Source organism: Neofelis nebulosa, chromosome 7 (genome assembly GCF_028018385.1).
Source record: "Neofelis nebulosa isolate mNeoNeb1 chromosome 7, mNeoNeb1.pri, whole genome shotgun sequence".
Taxonomy (NCBI): domain Eukaryota; kingdom Metazoa; phylum Chordata; class Mammalia; order Carnivora; family Felidae; genus Neofelis; species Neofelis nebulosa.
The window spans coordinates 34,123,070-34,145,073 of NC_080788.1; the positions used below are offsets into that span (position 1 = coordinate 34,123,070).

Below are 22,004 nucleotides of genomic sequence, written 5' to 3' on the forward strand. Positions count from 1 at the left end.
ATGTACAGAAGACTACTTTAGCAGTTCTCCTTTTCATTCCTGATAGTATTTATTTATAGTTTTTCTTTTTTTTCTTAATTAGATTTGCTTGTAGTTTGTCCTTTGTTTTATTGTTTTCCAAAGAGCTAGGTTTTAGATTGTTTGAACTTAAAAACTTTTTCATATTTTACTGTTTACTTAAAAAATTTTTTCTTTCGGGGCGCCTGGGTGGCGCAGTCGGTTAAGCGTCCGACTTCAGCCAGGTCACGATCTCGCGGTCCGTGAGTTCGAGCCCCGCGTCAGGCTCTGGGCTGATGGCTCGGAGCCTGGAGCCTGTTTCCGATTCTGTGTCTCCCTCTCTCTCTGCCCCTCCCCCGTTCATGCTCTGTCTCTCTCTGTCCCAAAAATAAATAAAAAATGTTGAAAAAAAAATTTTTTTTTTAAATTTTTTTCTTTCTTCTCCTTTCGGTTTATTTAGTTATTCTTTTTCAGGTTCATGAGTTGACTGCATAGTTATTTATTTTAAACTATTTTTCATTTTTTATTTTACATAAATGCACCTGTGGGGTTTTATGGTAGCCATTCTTTTATTGTTGTTTAGTTCTAGATATTTTGTCATTTCCACTGTGATTGTCTTTTTACTCATGAATTTTTTAGGGAGCATTTTTTAGTTCTCAAAAGCATATAGAGTTTTTAAAAAATTATTATTTTTATTGAATTCTAATTTGATGTCATTGTGTTCAAGAAACACAGACTGATTTATAGCCTTTTAAATTTGTTGAAACTTTCTTTCAGACATATAACTTGGTCAATTTTTGCAAATATTCTAGATATACCCCAAAATAAAATATTTTCTCTTTTTATTGAGTGTACTATTTAGATTTTTTAAAATTTATTGAGCTTTTTATTTTAATGACTATTATATTTTTTTATATAATGACTATTATATTTTTTACTTTAATGACTATTATATTTTTCATTTCTATGATTTCCATCTATTTTTGTTTCATAGTTTGGGGTCATTTTTTATAATCTATGATTCTGTCATATATCTCTTCATGTAGCCTAAGAATGTTTAAAGTCTCTATCATACTATGCCCCAAATTAATCTGAAATGAATCCATATTCTGATTGTGGACTTTGAATTTTTTCTGAGCATTTCTTTACATGTTTGGCATTCCTCTTTGCAGGCACAAAATTTTTTTTTGTTGTCTCTTGTTTCTTTCTCTCCCTTTATGCTCATACCACCCAATGGGTTTGGGTTTCCTTTCTTTAGCCAAGTTCCCCAGTCCAGACTCAGGTCTCATAAATATGATATTTCAGATTTCTTGTTCTGCTATGTTGTCAGGGAATGTTACAGAGCCAGTTAATGAACGAATGGGCTGCTCAATTGAGCAAGGGTGTGTTTGTGTCCTTTTACCTCTTCGAGTGTATGGTTCCAAGTAAGCTGTAGCCCCAGTCAGTCCTTGGCAGCTTTCCATAAGTCCCTAGTTTGAGCTAGAGTCATGAACCTACCTCTAGTCCATGTCTTGAGAAGCACTTTAACTCTTTTCACCCTACAGGAGTTGTCTTACTGTTTACTTCCATATTACTTTTGGACTTAGAGCTCATTAAATCTATGGCTTACCTCAAATTACGGCCTTGTGTTTTGGTCATTTTTCTGCTCTGTGAAAATGCTTGTCTTGTTTTGACCTGGCTATACTTCTCAATCTATCTTTCTCCCTCCCTCCCTGTCCCACCTTCTCCCTCACTCTCCCTCTCCTTCTCCCTCCGCTTCATCTATCAGGCAATGTATTTGGAGCAGAGGGAAGGTATGGAAGGGTGATTTACTGAGCTATCTTATTGGAAATCCACTTAAGCTTTTTAAAGAATTTTCTACAAGCAAAGACAGAGAAAGAAGAAAATAGAGCATTCAGCTTCTAAAGGAGCAAGGAAAGGTTGTCTCTATTTTTTTAAGTTTATTTATTTATTTTGAGACAGAGAGAGTAAGTGGGGTAGGGGAAGGGAGAGAGGGAGAGAGAATCCCAAAGCAGGCTCTGCACCATCACGCAGAGCCTGATGCAGGGCTGGAACTCACAAACCATGAGATCATAACCTGAGCCAAAATCAAGAGTCAGGTGCTTAATTGACTGAGCCACCCAGGCGCTGCAGGTTGCCTGTTTCTTATAAAAGTATTCTCTGCTAGCAAAGTAGAAAACTTAGTTATAATGACTATCCATTATCTCCTAATAGTCAGGGCTTTTACAGTTACTTTCTTTTGTTTTCTTTTTTAATTTTTTAATGTTTATTTAATTTTGAGAGAGAGAGAGACAGAGTGTGAGTGGGGAAGGGGCAGAGAGAGAGGGAGACACAAAATCTGAAGCAGGCTCCAGGCTCTGAGCTGTCTGCACAGAGCCCCATGCAGGGCTCAAACCCACGAACCGTGAGATCATGACCTGAGCCAAAGTCAGATGCTTAACCAACTGAGCCAACCAGGTGCCCCTTTATGGTTACTTTCTTATGATCTAGCATCTTCCACTCTCACTCAGACCTACTTCCTTCTTCTTACCCCACTTAAAACTTCCGTTTCCTGAAGAGTCATCAGTACTTAGCTCACTGTCAGTTTAGTCTTACAATTAAAGTAGTAAAACTGAATTATAAATAAAGCTTATCAATTCAATGAATCCTTCATTCATCAATGTGTGGGGTATGCTTAGTGTGTGAGGGGCGTGGGAAGATGAGGAGCTGGACTTCAATACACGTGTGTTCTTACAACCAGACAAAGTCTCAGGAATAGCCTGAGGAGCCTCTGAAATGAGGCCCCCTGTGGTAAGGAGGCACCAGTCATTTTGCCATAACTAAGGCCACCTATTAGGAAGAGGAGCCAACATGGAGAGTTTTCTAAGGTAGGGTCAAAATGAAGTGTGTGTATATATATGTCTGTGTCTGTGTGTGTGTGTCTGTGTGTGTGTATGGGTGTCTGTATGGATGGGTGCACATAAGCACGTGCTGCTAAACTCCTATCCTTAGGAATAAAAGCTAAGGTATTAACCTAATGGGCTTTCAGTTACTATCTGGGAATGTTAGGGCATTTCTAATCAGGGACAAGGATTAGAAAAACTACATAAATTATGGGGCACCTGGGTGGCTCAGTCGGTTGAGTGGCCGACTTTGGCTCAGGTCATGATCACACAGCTCGTGAGTTCGAGCCCTGCGTTGGGCTATGTGCTGACAGCTCAGAGCCTGGAGCCTGCTTTGGATTCTGTGTCTCCCTCTCTCTCTGCCCCTAACCCACTTTCATTCTGTCTCTGTCTCTCTCATAAATAAGTAAATAAAAACATTAAAAAAAAAACACTACATGAATTGTAAGAACCACCCAAATAAAATTATCTTAAAAAGGCAAAAAAAAAAAAAACCCTACATAATTGCTCCATGCTGTTATGTTTGTTTTCTACAGAAGTTACCAGTAAATCTTTAAATTAAACCAAAAGGACCCAAAAGCTTATCTTTAAGAGCAGAAAGGGGTTCAAGCTGGGCACTATAGTCCATTCCACTGCCAGGTTGGGGGAGAAGTATGCACCTCAACCAGTAGAGTAGTAGTGACAGCTACTAAAGGAATAAAGAACAAAATGAATGTCAAGGACTTTCTGCATGGAATGAGGTCTGGGTTTGAAAGGGATCTTTAGCCATTGAAAGACCTATGTGATTGCCTTACTTAGTTTTATAGGGTAAAACCTTTTAACTTGGTCCACATATATACTTAGGCTGAAGAAAGCCCTTTAGCCTCATTTGGCTCATTAAAACAAAACTGAGTAACAGGAATCAAAAGAGTCACAGGCCTATCAAAAATCTGATGGAGTCTGTGGCTCTCTTCACAGAAAAGGGCATCCACAAATTTTGTGCACAATTTCAGAAGTTTGTGGAGGCCTGGTTAAGATATCTCTCAGCCTAGGGAGAAGCACTGGGTTCACATAATAGACTGTAAAGGTTTCAAATGACCAGTCCTCATAGGAAATTGGACCTCATGGATTCCCCAGAACCCACCTCCCACCCCAGCACCTTTCAGTACCTATGGATGATAAGTATCATTTCTACTGATGTTTATTCCATTGCTGGCAAGGATCCGCAATTCAGATTCAACAGTATAGGCCACATATAATAAAGAAAAGAAATTTTCAAGCAGAATTAGATGACATCTTCCTCTAGATGACATTTTTCTCTATGGGTCATTCTGCTCTGTAAGATCCCTGATGCCCAAAGACATCTCTAATCCACACACTGCACCTACTGCTAGTTTCTTTCACTCGTGATTCTAACCACAGATGTTTTATCTTAGAAATTTTTTCTTGGGGAGCCTGGATGGCTCAGTTGGCTAAGTGCCCGACTTTGGCTCAGGTCATGATCTCACAGTTAGTGAGTGCGAGCCCTGCATCAGGCTCCATGCTGATGGTGCGGAGCCTGCTTGGGATTCTCTCTCTGCCCCTCTGATTCTCTCTCTCTCAAAAATAAATAAACTTAAAAATTTTTTTTCTTAAGTGGATTTTTATTATTTTCTTTACATTTCTATAATACATATTTTGGATCCAGTGCACACAAAAGATAGCTTTACTGCTATCTCCTTCAATAGCATGGACATAACATTAGGAGATTTTCCTAGAATCTACAAAATCATTTCCAACTCAGCCTCTCTTCTGTTTTTAAAACAAGCAGTAGTTGGGTTTTCCTATCACCATCACGGTTCTGCTTCGGGGGCTGTCTTCTCTTCCTCAGTTGGAGCTTCCATATCAGACCTTAACCCTTCATCTTCAGCAGGTAATTCTTTGGTCACTGGACCAACCCCCAGCCTTGACTTCTCCGTGGGACTCGCGGTGACATTTTGATCAAGGGGAGGAAATCTGAAAGTTATGTAGTTGAGGAAGGACATGATCCCTAAAGGAGGAGAAGAATTTGAGGTGAGTTTCAGTAGACAGATGGTCTTTTGGCTTTCAAAATTCTTAGTGATGCTTTAGAAGAGGTTCTAAAGACCTCTTCTTAGTGAAGCCAACCCTTCTCTCCCCCAGCACAGTTACTTTACCCTCCTGTGCTCCCATTGCATTATCTCACATGGTGAAGACAAAGCTTGAACCTCCTAGATTCAAGTGATAGTTCCACAACTTTCTGTGCGGTCTTAGGCAAGTCAGTCAACCTGTGCCTGCCTCAGTTAATGGTAGAACAGGTTACTAAATCCAGGTTTCCAGACCTCAAAATCCATACTTTCTTTGCCATACCACTCTGCCTCTCCATGTATAAATGTTCCGGATAAGAACAGTCATTTCTTCTATTTCTCCTAAATTCTACCTTGCCTTCAAGAAGTGGTTTCTTCTTCTATCCTTCTAGCATAAGACAGGGGACTGACTTACCAGAAAACGTGAATAAGAAGTCACTCCACCAATTAATATGATAGGCCCATAGGAGATCTGGCTCCAAGGCATCCTTAGTATGCCTGTAAACCTGTGCCAGAAACAGGATAAGGCAGAGGAGCAAGGAGATGGCTAGGACCAAAAGAAAAGATGTCACAACCCATCAGTGTCTTCAGTCTTCCTTGACCACGCACCGCCCCCCCCCCCAAGTCTTCTTCTACCTCCACACCATATGCACAGCAAGATTAAAATTTAGGGCTTGACCAATATGGGAAAGAGAAAGGGGCCTCTCCCTTCCCCCTGGTATAAGTCAGTTAAAGTGTGTTTTATGCAGTAAGACAGGGCCGGAAGCTGGCAACTTGATGTGATACTGAAGAAGAGGAAAGGGACAAGAAAAAGAGAATAAAAGCCCCACAGAGAAACTTGATTCATTTGACAGTTTTACCCTGGCATTTCCTTGCCAGTCTAGGTCTGTACCTGAGATGAAGCTCAGTATGGATACCTTCAGATCGAAGTTGGTGGTCGTACTTCCTCTTCCAGGCAGGCAAGAGCTGATGAGCCAGCCAAGGGCAACGAGTATGGAGAAGATAGAGATGAGGAAGAAAGTCCTGGAATATTGAAGGTAATCTGCCAAGGAGAATGAGAAAGGAAAGGCTTGGGTAGTCCAGCAGGGGGCCAGCAGGGTCTGGGTAGTCCAGCAGGGTTTTCTTAAGAAAACCAGATAGAGTCTTAGAGAAGGGCGTGAGGACTAGGGAGGATGAAACAGAGCTTACTATGTGGCGTCCAGGGCATAAATAAGGATCTTATTTCCCAGCTTTTCTTTTTAATTTTTCAAGTTTATTTATTTTTGAGAGAGAGAGAGAGAGCGCGCACATGCATGGGAAGGGCAGAGAGAGAGAGAGAAAGAGAATCCCAAGCAGGCTCTGAGCTATCAGCGCTGAGTCCCACATGAGGCTAGAACTGTGAGATCATGACCCGAGCTGAAATGAAGAGTCAGACACTTAACTGACTGAGCCACCCAGGTCCCCGTTTCCCAGCTTTTCATTGATACTTGGAATTTATTTACTGTGAAGGCAAAGCCTTCATTATAAAACTAAACATACAAATAGTTCTGGGTGCGTTAACACATTAACCTAGATGTAAACTAGCTTATAGGAGACATGACTCTAACATCACAACACAGATTAAAACATTTTCTTGTTCCTAATTCTAATTCTAAAAGTAATACATGGGGGCATCTGGGTGGGTCAGTCGGTTAACCATACGACTTCAGCTCAGGTCATGATCTCACAGTTCGTGGGTTCGAGCTCTGCCTGGGGCTCTGTGCTAACAGCTCAGAGCCTGGAGCCTGCTTCAGATTCTGTGTCTCCCACTCTCTCTGCCCCTTCCCTGCTTGTGCTGTGTCTCTCAAAAATAAATAAACATTAAAAAATTTTTTAAATAAATAAAAGTAATACATGTTCAATATAAGGAAGAAAATCAGCCACAATCCCACTACCTAGAGTCAGCTACTACTGTTAGCATTTTATGTTATTTCTTTCCAGTACTTTTCTACCCTCTGTACTGAGTGGATATGATACTGCATATCAAGTGAATTTTTTCTTAAGATTATATGGTAAGATTATCCTCCAAATAACCTGTTGTAAACATCATTTTCATTTTTTTTAATTTTTAAAAATGTTTATTTATTTATTTTTGAGAGAGAGAGCGAAGCTCAAGCCCACGAACCATGAGATCAAGACCTGAGCTGAAATCGAGAGCTGGTTACTTAACTGAGGCACCCAGGCACCCCTGTATACATCATTTTTAATGGCTACCAAGGAGCTTATCATATTAACATATTTTACTTAATGACTTAACTGTTTTTGGACAGGTAGTTTGTTTCTATTTGTTTTTTCTCTTCCAAGTAGATCTGGCTTGTACAGGCCTTATCTTGCATTTGACCACAAAATGACGTCCCATTTACTTGAACTCCTCTCTTGTAAGATTTCAAGCCTGAATTTTCTGGATTGTATGAATTTCAATCCCTAAAAATATCTTTCTTTTTTTTTTTCTTTCCTGAGAGTCCCTCAAGGTCCTGCGTCACATTTGCTCAGGGACAGGCCTGCTAACATCCTTTGTTCCAAAGCCCTTACCCAAATGCCATAACGCCACTTCTCTCATCTCCTGGCTCAAGATCTCTGCTCTCTGCAGATTGGGTGTTGGTAAGAGAGAAGGGGCATGCTAAACATTACTTTTTCCTAACATCTCCCTAATATCAAGCAGATCCTTCCCTTAACTCCCACAGCAATGTTTTAAGATACATGCACCCGATGTTTATAGCAGTGTTACCTACAATAGCCAAATTATGAAAACCGCCCAAGTATCAAGTACCTATTGATTGATGAATGAATAAAGAAGATGTGGTATGTATGTATGCATACACACACACACACACACACACACACACACACACAGCAGAATATTACTTAGCCATAAAAAGGAATGAAATCTTGTCATTTGCAATGACATGGATGGAGCTAGAGAGTATTATGTTAAGTGAAATTAGTCAGAGAAAGAAAAATACCATACGATTTCACTCACATGTGGAATTTAAGAGACAAAACAAACAAGAAAAGAGAAGCGAAGAGGCAAACGAAGAAATAGACTCTTAACTATGGAGAATAAATGGATGGTTACCAGAGAGGAGGTAGTGGGGGGATGGATTAAATAGGTGACGGGGATTAAGGAGTGCTCTTGTTGTGATGAACACCGGGTGATGTATGGAAGTGACGAATCACTAGATTGTACACCTGAAACTAATATTATGCTGTATTTTAACTAACTGGAATTTAAATAAAAACTTGAAAAAAAAAAAAAGAAATAGAGGATAACACACGATTGCAAGTAAATATAGCTCTTGTGAGATACTGCACATCCTGCAATGTCTTCAGTATCCTTTAGGGGGTGCCTCCTTGTCTAGCTTTTTTCCTTTCTTAAGCCAGATGGGCTCTACCACTAAAAGTTCTCTCAGAACTTCTATGTCTGAGAATCACAGTCCGGCTTCCAGGTAACCCAGAGAGAAGAAAATATGTTAAAGCTTATCCCAATTTAAGATTTGACTCTTAAGTTTTACTTCGTTCTCTAGAACTCACCACTTACATCATCAATAATAGGAAAGTCCATGAAAAGAAACCACACCCCTACCCACAGAGGTGAGTTGTTCTGTGGCCCAAACAAATTAGCCACATTAAAACATGATGACCCCAAAGCAACACATTTTCTGAAACCTGGGTTTCAGAATTAGCAGGATATGTAGCCAGAGAGAACCATCAGCCTACATTGAGCTTCATGAAGCCCAGTGTGATAGGCATCGTTCATGGTATTTAGCCCACTGTCCCCCACTAGACCTAGCAGCCCTTGCCTATAGTCCCCTGACTATAGCTAATTGGACCAAGGAATGGGCTCTGACCCATATTGGACTAATTTGACTCTTATGCTTGGAAATTTGGATTTGAGAGTGATTCATGTTAATTTCCTCTTTTGCTTGTTTGAGCCAAGAAGATACAAAGCTAGACTGGGATCTCACTGTTTAGGATTTGCACACTAACAAGAGAAACTGAGCTGTAGTGATAAAACAAAGTGTAAACTAAGATGAGTGACAATGCAGCTCTAAAGAGACTGAGTGACTGGCAGGCTTGATTTTCTTCATCAGAGACCCCGGTCTTGTCTGGAATTTCCTAAGGTACGGCAAACTTCCTGCCTTTGGGAGTCTATGAGAGTCTTCTGAATAAATAAGTTCACTCTATAGCTTATACTAGTTCAAATGAAATCTGATCATTAAAACACAAAAGTGCACTAAGATATTCGGTGTAAGTTCTGTCTAAGATATATTACAGCCCAGCCTTTCCTCCACCATGAGAGGAAGAATTGACTTCATGTTTTTCTTACAATCTTCTCCATTTTGGCTCCTTATCTCCTGAAACCACATGAACAAGATCACTCACAACTCCAAAGGAACAACTGAAGATTTGCAGCATAGAATCATCTCACCCCAAAAGGAAGCAAGTCTACTAGTCATAATTATATACAACTAATTATCTGACCAAACTAAACACTTAACTCCATAGTATAAAATGGCTGCACTTGGTTAACTTCATAGTTTTTTTCCTAATTCATTGAACAAAACAAAACAAACATCCTAAAGCTGAATTCAAGTCTCCATCTCCTATAAAACCAAAAGCTATTTCAGCTTTTAAACATCAGTTTTTACAGTAGCTTACTTGTCAAAGTTTCAAAGATCTTAGGACCTGAGTTACAAAAGGCCCTACTTGTCAGTAAGAAGTTCTGGTCCAGGGAAAGAGAAGTGCCCTAGATATAAGGAACACCCACGTAGATCACATGTATCAAAACACTGCTGAAGATTTCCTTAGTAATATTCTTTTATGGCTTTGGGTTGCAGGAATAGCAAGGCAAACCTCCCAGTTTGCTAAAGGCAATGAAGCTAGTGCCCTGGGAAGAGAGGGGATGTCATTCTCAATTTGGAGAGGAAGAAGCCCACATCACGCGAAAAGCTTGATAAGATCCTTGCTGGTGTTCTCAGGATCATCCCAGTCAGTGATTCTGTACTTCAGAGCACCATCAGGTAGGACATAAAAGCTACCAAGACCGAAAGGGATACTACCATACTGGAAAGCAGTAATGATTCTCAGTGAATTGGGAACACTCACCATTCAGTAGTTTGGGCTGGGCAAGATCTCCTTCTATTGTTATGAAAGTAAAGCTTGGTCCAGGAGGTTTTGGAAAGTGAGAGGGCCAGGGCTGTAAGCCACCTTGCTCTTGTGAACAAATAAGCTTAGTTAACACTAGATGCTCTTTTCCTTTACAGCTGTTGACACTCTGGAAGGAATCAATGGGGAAGCCAAGATGACGTGAGAAGAAAGAGGCATAGGAAAGAAGCCAGCCATAGGAAAAGCTAAGCGCCTAGTACTCAGCTGTGCCAAAGAGATTTGGGGGTGGGATTCCTCTTACTGCACCCTAGGTCCTTCAGCAAAAATCAAAGCCAGAATAGGGAGACAGTGCTCCAAAAGGGCTAGCTCCTTTTAACTATGAAAGAGCCAGACTGAGTGAGTGCAGGTGGGGTGTGGCTATGGATTTTGAGAATGAAGAAGGCTGCTGAGGAGTCAGCCCACTTATTTGGTCAGATCTAAACCTCCATGTGGTTGCCATAAGGCCAAGACAAAATTTTTATTCCAGTCACATAAGGCCAAGACAAAACTTCCCCAGCCTCATGGAAAAGAAGGTGGTTTGGGAATGGAAAAGATGGAGACCTAGCACCTGGGAGAGGAGGCTGTGAAATCAACTTAGGATTTAGGTTCCTCGCACAGCTTGGCCTTGTTTATTGTGCAATGGTTCTCAGGCCCTGGCTCCGGAGGGTCCACTGCTTTGACTAAAAGACCTAATCTTCTTTCTCCACAGTCTTCCAAATGGTCCAACCTACTCCCTATGGCAAAACATTCCTTTATATTATGGTTTGATCTCACCTATGCTGCAGGGGAGTTAACAGAAGGGTCTGTTCCACACTTGAGACCTAGAATAAAAGTGAAGGATGGTGTCCCCTACTCCCCACCCCTTCTCCATTCTGTTAGCAACTGCTACAGCAGAGAGGCTATCAATCATCTAGAACCAGGTGAAATCAGAGGCAGAGGCACAATGGCCTAATGTAACTCCACGACAGAGGAACATGAACACACACATTCTTGAGTCCATCTTAGAGAGTCCCCATGAAACTCACAGACATGACATTACTGCTTTCCAGTAGGGTAGTATTCTTTCCAGTCTTGGTAGCTTTTATATCCTACCTGATGCTGCTCTGAAGTCAACAATCATTGACTGGGATGACCCTGAAAACACCTTTCCATGGGAAAGGGGGCTAAATTCTTGCAATTAGTAGGTAAAAGTTTAAAGTTCTTGAATTTGGGGGCGCCTGGGTGGCGCAGTCGGTTAAGCGTCCGACTTCAGCCAGGTCACGATCTCACGGTCCGTGAGTTCGAGCCCCGCGTCAGGCTCTGGGCTGATGGCTCGGAGCCTGGAGCCTGTTTCCGATTCTGTGTCTCCCTCTCTCTCTGCCCCTCCCCCGTTCATGCTCTGTCTCTCTCTGTCCCAAAAATAAATAAAAAACGTTGAAAAAAAATTAAAAAAAAAAAAGTTCTTGAATTTGGACAATAGTGTTTTGGGCAGTAATAACATAACAGATTAGTGAGAGCTGAACACACTCATGACATTTGGGAAATTCATTATGAGAACTGCGGACTACTTACTGATACTAGAATTAGAACTTAGTTAACGTTGCAAACAGGATAGATACTTGACTTAAAATTGTGTACTTAAAGGACTCAGTTGACCACCTCTAAATCATTAACAGTTGGCCTCATAGGTAATATGCAGGTTCTGAGAAATAAACTATTTGCTACTGTAAGTGACAAAATTCCAAGACTCTCATTCATTAAAATTTTAATAATCTTCAAGTCCTAAATTTTAACCTGGGCATGATTACATAAATATTGCAGTTTAATTTTTATGCCTGTATCTTTTACTCCATTTCTCTAGAAATGGAATTTGTGAGTGTAAATCTCTGGATACACATAATCATATTGCTTTGGTTATAGCCATTTACATGGTCCCCAGTGTATATGAGAGTGTCCAGCATTGTGTATCATCATTTAAAAATCTCTGCTAATGTCGCGTTTTAAAAATCTTATCTTACTGTTCATTTGATTTGCCTTTCTTTAATGATTTATTATGGTTAAAATAGTTTTACCTATGTTTACTAAACATTTTTAGTTTTTGTTCTGTGAATTGTCTGGTTATCAAGAATTTATTTGAGGGGCACCTGGGTGGCTCAGTTGGTTGGGCAACCAACTTCAACTCAGGTCATGAACTCATGGTTCGTAGGTTCGAGCCCCGCATCGGGCTCTGTGCTGACAGCTCAGAGCCTGTAGCCTGCTTCGGATTCTGTGTCTCCTCTCTCTCTGCCCCTCCCCCACTTGTGCTCTGTCTCTCTCTATCAAAAATAAATAAAATATTTTAAAAATTAAAAAAAGAATTTATTTGAGTATTTGCCTTTTTATTAATAATATACATTTTAAAATATTAAGGCCATTAGCCTTTTATCTTTCATATTTGTTGCAAATATTTTCTTTAGTTTTTCTTTTAAGTTGAAGGTGCACTTGAATTGTCTGCCTGCCTTTGATTTTAGTTCCTTCTCAAGATCTTGTGTTTGGGTCCTGCCCTTGAGTTCCACATGTCATAGATGCTCCAGCTCAGGTCTGAGCCTAGGTGCAACCCCTCCAACCCCACATCCAGCATCTGGAGCCTCTGCTTATCTGTATCTCTTGTGGATAATGGGAAAACTGTTTCGTGTAGTTCTGTCTTTCCTCTAAGTGTTGCTTCTGATTGAAAAACTCATGCATATGGTATCTTCTAGCCCTAGAAACTTATTTTTCAATGTTTTATATTGCATTTTCAGATCTGCTTAAGTTCACATAAAATTTGACGTTTATAATTTACTCTAAATAGCTAGCATTTGTTATACACCCTTATCTGACATGCATTTACATTCTCTTCTACTGTTGGCAGAAGAACACACTGACCTTAAAAGTTAAATCTGATGGAGGCTGAGACACCTTGCTTTGTTTCCCGGTTATGATCAATTACATCTATTTCTGCAAGTGATGTTAGAATACCAACCATACTGCTTCACAGGGACAGCTTATAAAGGCCCAATGGGTTCTTCCCAGAAAGTAAAGAGAGTATCAACTACTGAGTTGGGAAAGGTTACACTGAGAACACCAAAGAAAAGGATGGCTACATTCGCAATTTGGCTGAGATCCATCCTGGACTTGGAGAGGTGAGGGCAAAGAGATCTTGGAGGAGGAAAGATGAAGGGCCAACATGGCAGAAAGCTCTGGAACTGTGGGGCCTGTGGTGTTTAATTTGGTGGAACTCACAGGGTGGTTTGGGTGTGTGGCTCCAGCACAGCTCATAGTTGCATGTGATCCAGAGTCCTGCGTAGAGCTCAAAGCCATTCTTGGTCACCAGAAACCTCACCCAGTTCAGTGGGGACATGCAGATCACCATTAAGAAACCAAACCACACAGGCTGCCACAGAACGTTCGGATGTAGATGTGTGTCTGATTCACATGCTGCTGCCGCCTCTGGGGTGACATTGAGGCATTCGGATATTTGTTGACGGGGAGGGTAGGCTACAAGGATGAGGGAAATATTGCCTACCCAAAAAGATAACCATTGATCCCCAGGGGCTCCTACTCATCTCTACCTTAAGTGTCTCCATGTGGGCTTGATCTGTGGCTGTCTATCCCTACCCAGGGTGATCTTTTCTCTTTCTTTAGGATACTCTATCTAGACCCACCTTTAAGTAAGTCTTCTTCCTCCCATCTGACCTACAATTAGGTACCTCCTCACCCTTTGGTAGTGCCGGTTCCCCTTAATTTTGGGAACCTTAGGATTATAGAAGGTCAAGGCCATTTGTTCCCTGCTCTCCATCTTGGCAGCCAGTTCGCTTTGTAACTGCCACGGAATTTGTCTCAGCACCTCCCACATGTGCTGGCAGCATCAAAACAGGCCAGAACCCATGGCAAAGATTCCATGTCCATTTGATATTCTGGGTCTAATCAGATCAGGAACAAATCATCACATTTTAATCAAGTGCATACATATGTGATGCTCCCACCTCTCCCTTCTCTGACCCTTTCAACTCCTTCATTAAATAAAGCCACAAATATTTTGTCAGCAGTTGCTGTGTGTCAGGCCTTGTCTTAGGTCCTGGGATATAAAGATGAATAAGACACAGTTCCCTAATAGCCAATAAAAAAGTTAACTCAGGTGTCTTCGGGACTCCATAGCTTGTGGTTAGAATTCAAGATTACGAGTAGCCTGGCATTCATGGTCTTGCCCCAACACTAAGTGGAAGGCCCTGGGTGTGTCTCAATAGGCTCACGAAACAGTCTGTCAGCCATAGATCATCATGCAGTATTCCCCTCCCCATCCCCCCCCTCCCACCTTTTCTTCCTTTCTTGCTCGAGTACCTTCTCTTCAATGCTTTCTCATGAAGCCATTCAAGGGTGCTACGGTCCTGCCACTGCCAGTGCTGACAGGGCCCACTGTGAAAATGCCAGCATCCCCAGCGCAGGGGGCTACCAGCCTGCGTGCTGAAAGCTACCATTCTCAATAGTGCAGCAGTGTTGGGTTCTATGTGAAAGCGAGAATGGCCTTTCCCTGTTTCCACAGCCAGCACAGCTTGTGCCCAGAGTAGCTCAAAGTCTTCTTTTCAAATAATTCTCTCAGTGTTGCTCCTAACTCCTCTCCCCACAAGGGCTCAAAAGCAGTCCAAGATGCTGAACAGACACCACCCTGTTCCACATCATGGACATTTATTCAAATAAATGACCAGCTGTATTGCCAGCTCTTGTTTTCCATGAACAGATAAACTCCGATTCCTAAATTTGGGCTGAATTAGAATGCCCTATCACCCGTTTCTCCCAGCATACCCTCTCCTCGCCCGCCCAAGCCTGTTGAAACCTATACTTTGTTAGCTGGTGGGAACAACTGGCAGTTAGCTTGTTTATGTCCATGCTTTAGCATGAAGCCCTCCCTCTCCAAAAGTGTTATTTGACTCTCTGTCTACCAGAACTTAGCCTAGCGCCTGGAAAGAATAGTATTTAATGTTAAATGAATAAATGAACAATATATTTTTAAATAAAGGACAGAGGTTGGTACAGAGGACAGAATGGTTAACATTTTCAGGGGAAAATTATGAAAGATTTATTGGAAGAGGTGATGTATTAATTGGATTTCCAGCTAAGGAATATTCCAGGTGATAGAGGTGATAGGGCACTGAGGCAAAGAGAATGATATGTCTCAAGGCAGGAAACCATGGACAGCATGAGGTTCTTGGGACATTAGAAGCAATGTGGTTCTACTAGGTACAAACTCAAAGGTGAGGGTTGAAGGGTGCAGATATCAGCAAGAGCTAGATCACAAAGAGTCCTTCAGGCCATGCTATGCAATTATATTGTGAAGTCTCAATTGCTGTAATACGCTAGTGCCACTGGAGTGATTATAGGAAAGACTTTTCCATTTGCAGCATACTGTACAGCATGACTGTTAGATGCACACTCATGCCTAGGGAGCTAGACAGAGGCATTGAATACACAGGCCTACATTTCCGTCCCCATTCTAGCACTTACTTAAGTAGTTCCAATACTCATGGTTAGGTTACTTGGGGCAGTTTCCTTAACCTCACTGAACATCAGTTTCTTAATCTCTAAAACTGGGTTAATATTCATTCCTGCCTCATTAGAATTTTTGTGAGGATTAAATGAGATGATATGCATAAAGCTCTTAGCACAGTGCCTTCATACGTGCTCAGTAAATACTATTATTATTTATTTTTTTATAAAGCTTTTTTAAAATGTTTTATTCATTTTTTGAGGGAGAGAGAGTGTGAGTAGGGGAAGGACAGAGAGAGGAAGACAGAGGATCTGAAGCGGGCTCTGTGCTGACAAGCTGACAGGCTGACAGCAGCGAGCCCGATGTGGGGCTCCAACTCATGAACCACAAGATGATGACCTGAGCCAAAGTTGGACACTCAACCAACTGAGCCACCCAGGTGCCCCTGTTTGTTTGTTTTTTTTAAGTTTATTTTATTTTTTAGTAATCTCTACACCCAGTGTGGGGCTCAAACTCATGACCCCGAGATCAAGAGGCATTTTGTAAACAGTGTCTGATTGGCAAATGATGCAACCCTCCAGCTGTTGAAGGAACAGGTTGGGCAGTACTGGACAAAAGGTAGGATGTTCTTGGCCTGCTGGGAACTTGCTAGGGCCCGGATGCATATGACAAAACATTATTCATGCATCACTGGTGACTGGGTATATTGCCACTTCCCCCACTTTAAAAAGCAATTTGGAAAAAATAAAATAAATGAAATAAAATAAAATAAAATAAAATAAAATAAAATAAAAAGCAATTTGGGGTCCCTTGCCTATTTGGCAGCCACTGCCCCGGAGCTTGCAGGGTCCAGGAGGAGCATAGCTCAAGCCAGTGGATCTTGAGTCTTCAACACCAACCCAACACAATGTGGAGTTGCTGCAGAAATCAGATTATGGGGGCTATTTAGGCTCCCAGTCCCTCCCTGCAGAAGCCTGGAGCTCTGCTCTTGCACTGATGCCCTTCACTGTGGAACTGGCACAAGCTGGTTAAGGACTCAGTCTCTGAGAAAACAATTGGATTGATGTGAATGCAGTTTTGGAAAAACACGTGGACAATGTATACTGTAACATTCCACCACAGCAGCCAGTGAACCAGCGGAGGCACTGGCAGAGGCAGGCCCTGCTCCTGGGCCCCATGCTGACCTCGCAGAGGTCATCCAGGGGGGGAATGAAAAGCCAGGCCCCCACCATGGGATACTGAGAAGAAGAAAAAGCTGCTGGGAAGCTGCTATCAAAAGACATACTCTGGGAAAAAATGGCTCATGGAAATCATTAGTAAAGGAGACAAAATTTGGATGACAAAACATATCATAACATCCAGGAACTGAAAAATGATGCTGAAAACACACAGAACTCTCCTTTTCATTTAACCCTAGAAATACTGGGGGGGCGGGGCACCTGGGTGGCTAAGTCAGGTAAGCATCCGATTTCGGCTCAGGTCATGATCTCACAGTTCGTGAGTTCGAGTCCCTCGTCAGGCTCTGCACTGACAGCTCAGGGCCTGGAGTCTGCTTCGGATTCTGTGTGTGTTTCTCTCTGCCCCTCCCCTGCTTGTGTGCTTGCTCTCTCGCTCTCTCTCTCTGTCAAAAATAAAAATAAACATTTAAAAAAACACTAGAAATATTGGGTAAAAGGAACTTCATACAGATCATGCCACAAGTCACAATGGTAAAGCACAAGGCATCGTCACATGCTTGAGAGCAACGCCCTATCATGGTAGCAGAAGAAAGGCGTTCCTTCCCCTGGATATGTGCATGTTTGACAAATACAATACATGGTATTTCACGAGAGGATTTTCTACAGAAGAATTAAGCAAAATGTGAGAGACGAAGTATATGCCATTGCTAGCCTGGCACACTGGTGCTTAAAGCATGCTAGGTCCTTCCACAAAAGTGTTCTTGTGAAAGCATCCCCTGCTTCTCTTCAAGTTGCTCTGGAGGACTACTAAAGAAAATTCGACAAGTGAATTTTTATATAGTCCACCCATCTTTGCAGCACAATAATGCATCATTTCCATTATCTGTGTATATTCAATCATGAAGAAAAATAACTTAGAATAATTTCATGGCCTTGCAAAAAAAAAAAGGCAGTTTGGTTAAAAGAAAATAGAGTAACATGTTTGTGACCTTACAGTAGGCCAAGAATTGTTTTTAAACAAGACTTCTGGGGCACCTGGGTGGCTCAGTCGGTTAAGCATCCGACTTCAGCTCAGGTCATGATCTCACACTCCGTGAGTTCGAGCCCCACGTCGGGCTCTGTGCTGACGGCTCAGAGCCTGGAGTCTGCTTCAGATTCTGTGTCTCTCTCTCTCTGCCCCTCCCCTGCTCATGCTCTGTCTCCCTCTGTCTCAAAAATAACTAAAAACATTAAAAATTTTTAAAAAAATAAACAGGACTTCTATTCACCAAAAGGTACCACTGAGAGTGTAAAAAGGCAATCCATAGAGTGGGGTAAGATATTTTCAATATGTGTATCTAAAAAAAACTCATAGCAAGAATATAATGAAGAATTCTTACAAATAAATGAGAGAGGCAACCTAATAGAAAAATGAGCAAAGTCCTTAAGTGATGTTTTTTCCAGAATAAAAGCATATACATATATAACATAAAAAAGTGCTCAGATTCATTAGTCATGAGGGAAATGCAAATTCAGACTGTAATGCGATATCACTGCACATCCACCAGAATGACTCAAATGGAAAAGTGTTGGCAAGTATGTAGAACAACCGGAACCCTCATACACTTCTGTTGGGAGCGTAAATTGGTATGTTCACTGAAAAACTGCTTGGCGGTATCTGCTGGAGCCGAATAGATACATGTCCTTCTCATTTTAGGTAGCATGCAACAGAAAAAAGTGTCCACATGTCCACCAAAAGATATGTATTACAATGCTCATAGCAGCACTTGTCATAATAGCCCCAAATTGGCAACTACCCAATTGCCCATCAAGAGAAGAAGGGAGGGGCGCCTGGGTGGCTCAGTCAGTTAAGCGTCCGACTTCAGCTCAGGTCACGATCTCACACTCTGTGAGTTCGAGCCCCGTGTCGGGCTCTGTGCTGACAGCTCAGAGCCTGGAGCCCGCTTCAGATTCTGTGTCTCCCCCTCTCTCTGCCCCTCCCCTGCTCATGCTCTGTCTCTCTCTGTCTCAAGAATAAATAAAAACATTAAAAAAATTTTAAAAAGAGAGAAGAATGGAAAAATCATGGTACATTCATACAATGAAATACTATGTAGCAATATAAATAATTTACAAGCACAGAAGCAATATGGATGAATCTCATCAACACAATGTTGAGCAAAAGCAGCCAGATACAAAAGACTGAATATGTATGATTCCATTTATATGAAGTACAAAACAGGCAAAATCTGTGTTGTCAGAAGTTAGAAATACCCTTGGGAGGAAGATGACTGGGGACTAGGAGGGGACACTAAGGGGACTTTGGGGTGCTGCAAATGTTCTATTTCTTGATCTGGGCGTTGATTACCATTCTATATGTATACTATACTTTAATAAAAAGTTAAAATATAAAATCAAGAATCTTAAAAATGTATCATTTGTCTTAGTAATTTCACCTCTAGGAATCTATGAAATAAATATTAGTTTTATAGCTTGTTGATATAACCTCTTATCTGCTAGGAACAGTACTAGGTGCTTTACATATGTTAACCCACTTGTTTTTGTGAATCACATTTTTCCATTTCATCTTCTAATTTGTTACTGCTGACATATAAATAAGTTATTTTTGTCTATGTATTTTATAGGACCACTTGACCGAATTACTTTAATTCCAATAATTCCTTTGGATAATTCTCTGGGATTTTCTAAGTAAACATCATATCAACTCCAAATAATAATAATTCTGTCTCTTCCTTTACAAAACTTGCCTTATTGGATTGATTGGACCCTCCAAAACAATGTTTATGAAGTGTAGTAGGCATCCTTATTTTACTCTTGACTTTAATGGAACTGCCTGTATTCCTTTTTGTTTCGTATGTATATTGATTTTTGTTTTAGTTTCATTCTATTTCTGTTTTGCCAAGATTTAACGTTTAGAATGGCTGTATCAAATACTTTCTTAACCTCTAGAACATGGTCTTTCTCCCTTAGTCTATTTACCATATATGTTGCCATAATACATTTCCTAATGTTTATCTAAGTTTGCATTACAGTAATTAAATGTTTGTATAAGATACATTATTCTTTTTTGCAGATTTTTATTTAAGTTCTAGTTAGTTAACATATAGTGCAATACTGGTTTCAGGAGTAGAATTTAGTGATTCATCATTTACATATAACACTCAGTGCTCATCACAACCAATCCCCTCCTTTTTTTTTTTTTTTTTAATTTTTTTTTCAACGTTTTTTATTTATTTTTGGGACAGAGAGAGACAGAGCATGAGCGGGGGAGGGGCAGAGAGAGAGGGAGACACAGAATCGGAAACAGGCTCCAGGCTCCGAGCCATCAGCCCAGAGCCCGACGCGGGGCTCAAACTCGCGGACCGCGAGATCGTGACCTGGCTGAAGTCGGACGCTTAACCGACTGCGCCACCCAGGCGCCCCACCAATCCCCTCCTTAATACACATCACCCATTTAGCTCATCCCCCACTCACCTCCCTCCATCAACCCTCAATTTGTTCTCTATAATTAAGAGTCTCTCATGATTTGGTTCCCTCTATTTTTCCCTCTTCTCATATGTTCAGTTGTTTTGTTTCTTAAATTCCACATTGGGTGAAATCATTTGGTATTTGTCTTTCTCTGACTTATTTTGCTTAGCATAACACACTGTAGCTCCATCCACATCACTGCAAATGGCAAGATTTCATTCTTTTTGATGGCTGAGTAGTGTTCCATTATGTATATATACCACATCTACTTTATCCATTCATCAGTTGATGGACAGTTGGGCTCTTCCATAGTTTGGCTATTATTGATAATGCTGCAATAAATGTTGGGGTGCATGTATGTACCCTTTCAAATCTGTATTTTTGTATCCTTTGGGTAAATGCCTAGTAGTGTAATTGCTGGGTTGTAAGATAGTTCTATTTCTAACTTTTTGAGGAGCCTCCACACTATTTTCCAGAGTGGCTGCACCAGTTTGTGTTCCCATCAACAGGGTAAGAGGGTTCCTCTTTCTCCTCAACCACACCAACATTTGTTGTTTCCTGTGTTGTTAATTTTAGCCATTCTGACAGGTGTGAGGTGGTGGTTTTGATTTGTGTTTCCCTCATGATGAGTGATACTGAGAATACTGAGAATCTTTTAATGTGTCTGTTAGCCATCTGGATGTCTTCTTTGGAAAAACATCTATTCATGTCTTCTGCCCATTTCTGAATTGGATTATTTGTTTTTTGGGTGGTGAGTTTGATAAGTTTTTTACAGATTTTGGATACTAACCATTTATCAGATATGTCATTTGCAAATATCTTCTCCCATTCCATAGGCTTCCTTTTAGTTTTGTTGGTTGTTTCCTTTGCTGTGCAGAAGCTTTTTATCTTGATGAGGTCCCAATAGTTCATGTTTGCTTCTGTTTCCCTTGCCTTCTGAGACAGTGTCTAGTAAGAAGTTGCTATGGCCAAGGTTAAAGTTGCCTGTGTTCTCTAGGATTTTGATGGTTTCCTATCTCACATTGAGGTCTTTCATCCATTTTGAATTAGTTTTTGCGTATGGTATAAGAAAGTGGTCCAGTTTCATTATTTTGCATGTCGCTGTACAGTTTTCCCAACACCATTTTTTCCATTGGATATTCTTTCCTGCTTTGTCAAAGATTACTTGACTGTGTGGTTGTGGGTCCATTTCTGGGTTTTCTGTTCTGTTCCATTGATCAATGTGTCTCTTTTTGTGCCAGTACCATACGTCTAGATTACTACAGCTTTGTAATATAGCTTGAACTGCAGAATCATGATGCCTCCAGCTTTGCTTTTCTGTTTTAGGATTGTTTTGGCTATTTGGGGTCTTTTGTGGTTCCATACAAATTTGAGGATTGTTTGTTCTAGCTCTGTGAAAAATGCCAGTGGTATTTTGATAGGGATTACACTAAATGTATAGATTGCTTTGGGTAGTATAGACATTTTAACAATGTTTGTTCTTCTAATCCATGAGCATGGAAAGTTTTCCCATTTTTTTGTGTGGTCTTCAATTTCTTTCACAAGTGTTCTATAGTTTTCAGAGTACAGATCTTTTACCTCTTTGATTAGGTTTATTCCTAGGTATCTTATTGTTTTGGGTGCAATTGTAAATGGGATTGATTCCTTGATTTCTTTTTCTGCTGCTTCATTACTGGGGAATAAAAATGCAACAGATTTCTGTACATTGATTTTATATCCTGTGACTTTGCTGAATTCATATATTAGTTCTAGCAACTAATGTTTTTTGTGG

General features: G+C 40.8%; 1 protein-coding gene and 1 long non-coding RNA gene across 3 annotated transcripts in view; both read right to left on the reverse strand.

Moving 5' to 3' along the window:
• Positions 1 to 22,004, reverse strand: part of LOC131516301 (uncharacterized) — a 50,445-nt gene that overhangs the window by 16,665 nt on the left and 11,776 nt on the right. The window lies entirely within an intron of this gene.
• Positions 428 to 16,983, reverse strand: LOC131516299 (transmembrane protein 202-like). Its single transcript, XM_058737139.1, is given in 6 exon segments — positions 428 to 4,887; positions 5,358 to 5,489; positions 5,835 to 5,984; positions 13,346 to 13,489; positions 13,492 to 13,600; positions 13,821 to 16,983. Coding segments are annotated over 6 exon segments (870 nt in total). The 5' UTR covers positions 13,959 to 16,983; the 3' UTR covers positions 428 to 4,690.